Here is a 4607-nt window from a genome sequence, read left to right on the forward strand (position 1 = left end):
TTAGACGGTGCGTAACGGAAGCACAGCCCGCTATCATTCCAGCATACGAAACTACGTACCTGTTTTACGGTTACTTTTTAGTGTGCAGGTCCTCTACGCGCTCAATGCTCCTGACTGGTACCTCCGGGGGAAGAAGGTTGTGGCCCCGGGCTGTAACCTGATTTTGTGAGTTTGAGGCCTAAACAAGGTGAATGCATGATAAATTCTGTCTGATCGCGAAAAATCCCACCGACGCTGAGCCTCTTTCGGGTGACGACGACAAACGTTGACTGGTCTGGCAAAAGACTTTTTGGTGGGGAGCAAGGGCTAGAACGGGGATCCTTGCAACCTTGGCCACAGACGCGGACGTCATTGTCTGGAATGGGCTGCTGTGCTTTCAAGCACATGCCATGCGCAAGGTGGTGGTGTTGAAGAAGAAGTAATCGGTTCATCGGCTAGGTATATACGGTTTCTAACCTCCCACGTTAACCAACACCTTGTCCGTAATATCCTTGAACACATGGGATAGTGAACAATCCTGGTACTTATCCACCAAATTTCCCTCCTGCGTTCGTGTTTCTGTCTCTTTGGTAGAAATGTCCTTCCCTCCGACAGTCGTACCAGACGGGTAGGTCGGTCTCTGTCCCTCCTCCAACAGGGCGATAAATTGTGCATCCATCGGCACAGACCCTAGAAATGGAACGTTGAACTCTTCGGCCATGGACTTTCCTCCCCCGGACCCAAAGATGTCGGTGCATTCGGAGCAGTGCGGACACACGTAGCCGCTCATGTTTTCCACCACTCCAAGGACCCGGATGTTTGTCTTTGTGCAAAAGTTGAGCTCCTTGCGCACGTCGGCTGTGGCAACGGCTTGTGGTGTTGTAACGACGACTGCGCCCGCGACTTGCCCTAGTGTTGCATCCTTTTGAAGTGTCTCGGCGAGGGAGATGTGTTCGTCGCTTGTTCCCGGTGGTGTGTCGATGAGTAGATAATCTGTCTCATCCCAAAGTACGTCCTTGAGGAATTGTCGGATCATTGCTGTCTTTTTCGGCCCTCTCCAAACAACGGCATCGCCTCTTTTGGGGAGAAGAAAACCCAGACTCATAGCATGCAGACTCCCCAGCCCTTTTGACTCATCGGCTTCGTGAACCAGTACGGGCGCCCATCCTCCAGGAACTTGAGTGACTTTGGATGCTTCAATAGAGAGCATGCGCGGAATTGAAGGACCTGTCAAATCTACATCGAGAATACCAACAGAATGACCAGCTGATGTGAGCGACAAGGCTAATTGTGTTGTAACTGATGATTTGCCTACTCCTCCTTTGCCTGAGAGGACCTGAAGGTGTCAGTGAGTAGCATAGGGTAGGGGAACAGGGTAGCATACCAGGATGATGTGTTTGACTTTTGTGAGGCCCATTCTGTCTGGAATATGTGATTCTATTATGATCTCGTGTTTGGTGACAGGTAAATAAAGTCGATGAGGCGAATGTGAATATCGTCAATTGTTGATTAGAAAGCCATTTACTAAGCCGTTGAAGAGATTGGCGGAAGATGTTAATGACCCCGCTATCGATATCGTTTTGAAGCTCCGTAGTCGGCAAGTCCAGATGAAGCACCTACAAATGCGGACAAGTCCACTAAATTGGAAGCCAAAAATACCCGAAACCAGCTGTATTTTTATCGCATCTACCCTATCCTTAGGCTATCTATCACCTATAAATCACCGCGCTATTGAATCCTCGCATTAAATCATGGCTTTCTGCCCAAACAATAACCGTCCCAATAATAACCTTGCCATAATCCAAATCATGGCTTTTCCCAGGGTATCTTCCAGTATCATGATAAAAAGCCACTTTTCCGACCGTCCAATATTCCAAACGCGCCGTTCAAGTCGCCCCCATGCCACTGTCCTGGGCTTCCCGCCACAGTCCCGTATACCTAAACTCCTTTCCGACAAAAGCAAAAGACAAAAGAGAAGAAAAAGAAACAAATGCCTGCAGAATATACGTCAAAGCGCATACTCCCTGCTCTTGGCACCTAACAGACCCTTGCAAAAAAAGCAAAAAAAGATATCTTATCTTAATGCCACATACCCCCTGGCTGTCTCAGCTAGTCAGTCCCAGCACTCTGTTTCTCAGCTATCAGTGCACACTTCCGTGCGGCTCAAATGTGAGTTTGGGTGTCTATCGACTACCCTTGCGATAAGGAGAAGCCGAAGGTGGAACTTGGGCTGGAGAATCCATGAGGAACTGAATGGCTTCTCGCTTGCACATGACGATAGGCTTGCTCTTGGGGCAGTATCCCAGTAGTTGAGCATGCTCGGGAAGAGTTTCGGGGACGGCATCGATGAAGCGAATAATAGGGCCGCCATCAAAAGTAAGTCCGATAACCTGAGCTTTGTACTCATCATCATCCATCTCTTCGTCGGGATTGACCGAGATTGTGTTACTGTTTGTGTTAGCTTGGCTATGTAACCATGGATGGATCGGGTATCTTACGCTTGGCTCATGGGAGGACCCATCATATCGTCAAAATCATTCTTGCGACGACGATGGTTCTTGATTCTCTTCTTGGTGAAGTCGTGGAAGAGGTGAAGGAAACCAGCAATGACAAGAACTGGTGTACCGAGAGCGAGAGCCCATGGTCTGATTTGTTAGTGAAGTTTATACACATTGGAAGAATAATAAACTTACGGATGCTGTCGTCCTCGAAGAGTGTGAGCCAGAGCAAGGATAATTCCAATCATGGCAATCAAGGATCCGACTTGGATCATAGTCCATGTGGACCAGTACAAAGAAATAAGATCCTCGCCATCGCAAAATTGTAGTGCCAGGATGCAGTACGCCTCCATGACAACGATGGTGGTTGACACAGTGACACATCCAAGACACATGAAAACAGATTGCCGTATACGTTTGATTCGAGCCGAGGGGTTATGAGCTAGCTTTTCGGTTGCTGCTTGAGCTCTGTTATCGTTAGATGACTTATAAGAATCAAAGATAGACTAAAAACATACCGGATATAGGTCCAAGAAGCGATGAACAGGACTAGCAGATTGGACACAAACATGGTCCAGTAGATAATCTTGAACTGCCATCGTACCAGATGAGAAGCAAAGCTGGCATATTGGACACAGAGCTCGGGGTTGGGGTCTTGTCGAGCAAATAGAGAAGACATGATGAAGGTGGTTTGATCTGGTGAAGAAAAGGGAAAGAGCCTGGACCAAAACGAAAGAACCCAGGGGTCCTTATACCTGGGACATCTCTGAACAGGCCTTGGCGAGAAAGCAGAATGTCTGTGATATGGAACACAAGGAAAGAGAAAAGACCCGCTTACTATTGCGTCTGAGCATACCTTGGTTCATGGAGACGCGCAATTACACATCTTGGTGTTGCCTGCCAAGAACGCCCAAGAGCCCATCATCCTTGGTAGGGCCATGGCTGTTTGCTTGTCACTGTAGACTCAACTATCCGTCTTGGCTGTGCACTCCGTACTGACTAGGTGAAAAGGGGCGTTAGGTTTTCCTCTTGGTATCCAAACACGAGGGGGTAGGACTGATTTGATTGGGTTAGAAGCTTCAGATCTGAGATTGTGTTACACCCAAGATCGGGCAGCTATCGCACGGCGACAAGGGTGCAGGCAGTTTACTCCTTGCTTGAGCTTAGTTTGCGACTCGACAACAGAGACAAGAGGTTCGAGTTGCCAAGGATTGAGGCAACTGAGGTCTGTGGGTAAGATACGTATTGAGGCTGTGAAAGTTGTCATGCCAAGTCGGAGGGCACTTTAGACTCAAGCTAAGACGTCTAATCTCATCTTCCGCGGGAACAAACTTTGCTTCTAAGCTGTGTCTCCGGGGGGTGGTTCCAGGGGACCCTAGACATTATGACTGCCCGATAAGAACCCAACGACTCGGTTACGCCTGGTAATTAAACTATTCATTTAAAGGCTGAAACGTTTTTTCTCCCTGAATAATATGATATTCTAGAAATGATAGATGGGCTAGTGGGAGAAGAAAGAGGCAGCCAGAGCTAGAGTACAAGGGATGTGTGACAACCCGTGGCATTTCTTGGTCGTGTCACACAACATCTTCCCCCTTCTCCTCTTTTTTTTTCTTGTCTATTCCACTTGTTGATAAACCCCAAACTCTAGTCTAGCATTGCCGATCTGTCGCCAAGAACAGCCTTTCCCGCCCGCAATGGTGTGAATCAACGGCACTTGACCGCCACCAAATGCTCAAGAATCTAGACTTGCCTATCATGTTCTCAGCTTTAGATCTATAGCCTGCAAATGTCATCCTCCGAGTGGTTGGATAAATGCCTATGATCTACAGAGTACGATGAATACAACTCTACGCAACTCCACTCATCTACGGATACCACCTGTTCTCCTCCACTGCATTTCTCCATCTATTCCTTTCTAATCTATTCTACTGTCTGTCTGTTTATTATCGCCAAGCGTTGTGCAAACGTACAACGTCGCCGCGTAATCACGGAGTCCGAACACGGAATGTAGGCATAAAAAAAAGGCTGACTGCAGTTTAGTCTGCTGTTATCCCTAGATTTAACTTTATTTAACTTTATCATTGTGTCACCAACGGTTTCCATACTTGGGAATCTCTGCATTCCCCA

At 47.6% G+C, this 4607-nt stretch overlaps 2 protein-coding genes across 2 annotated transcripts; both read right to left on the reverse strand.

Annotated features, from left to right (window-relative positions):
• Positions 1–451: 451 nt before the first annotated feature.
• FGSG_09034 (nucleotide-binding protein 2) lies at positions 452–1396 on the reverse strand (the record flags this gene model as incomplete). The annotated part of the gene is made up of 2 exons (XM_011330462.1): positions 452–1315; positions 1364–1396. The coding sequence occupies 2 exons, from the start codon at positions 1394–1396 to the stop codon at positions 452–454; spliced, it is 897 nt and encodes a 298-aa protein (XP_011328764.1).
• A 766-nt stretch (positions 1397–2162) lies between these two features.
• On the reverse strand, positions 2163–2830 carry FGSG_09033 (uncharacterized protein; the record flags this gene model as incomplete). Its single annotated transcript, XM_011330463.1, has 3 exons — positions 2163–2427; positions 2478–2624; positions 2673–2830. The coding sequence occupies 3 exons, from the start codon at positions 2828–2830 to the stop codon at positions 2163–2165; spliced, it is 570 nt and encodes a 189-aa protein (XP_011328765.1).
• Positions 2831–4607: the final 1777 nt, after the last annotated feature.

This window comes from Fusarium graminearum, chromosome 4 (assembly GCF_000240135.3).
Source record: "Fusarium graminearum PH-1 chromosome 4, whole genome shotgun sequence".
NCBI lineage: Eukaryota > Fungi > Ascomycota > Sordariomycetes > Hypocreales > Nectriaceae > Fusarium > Fusarium graminearum.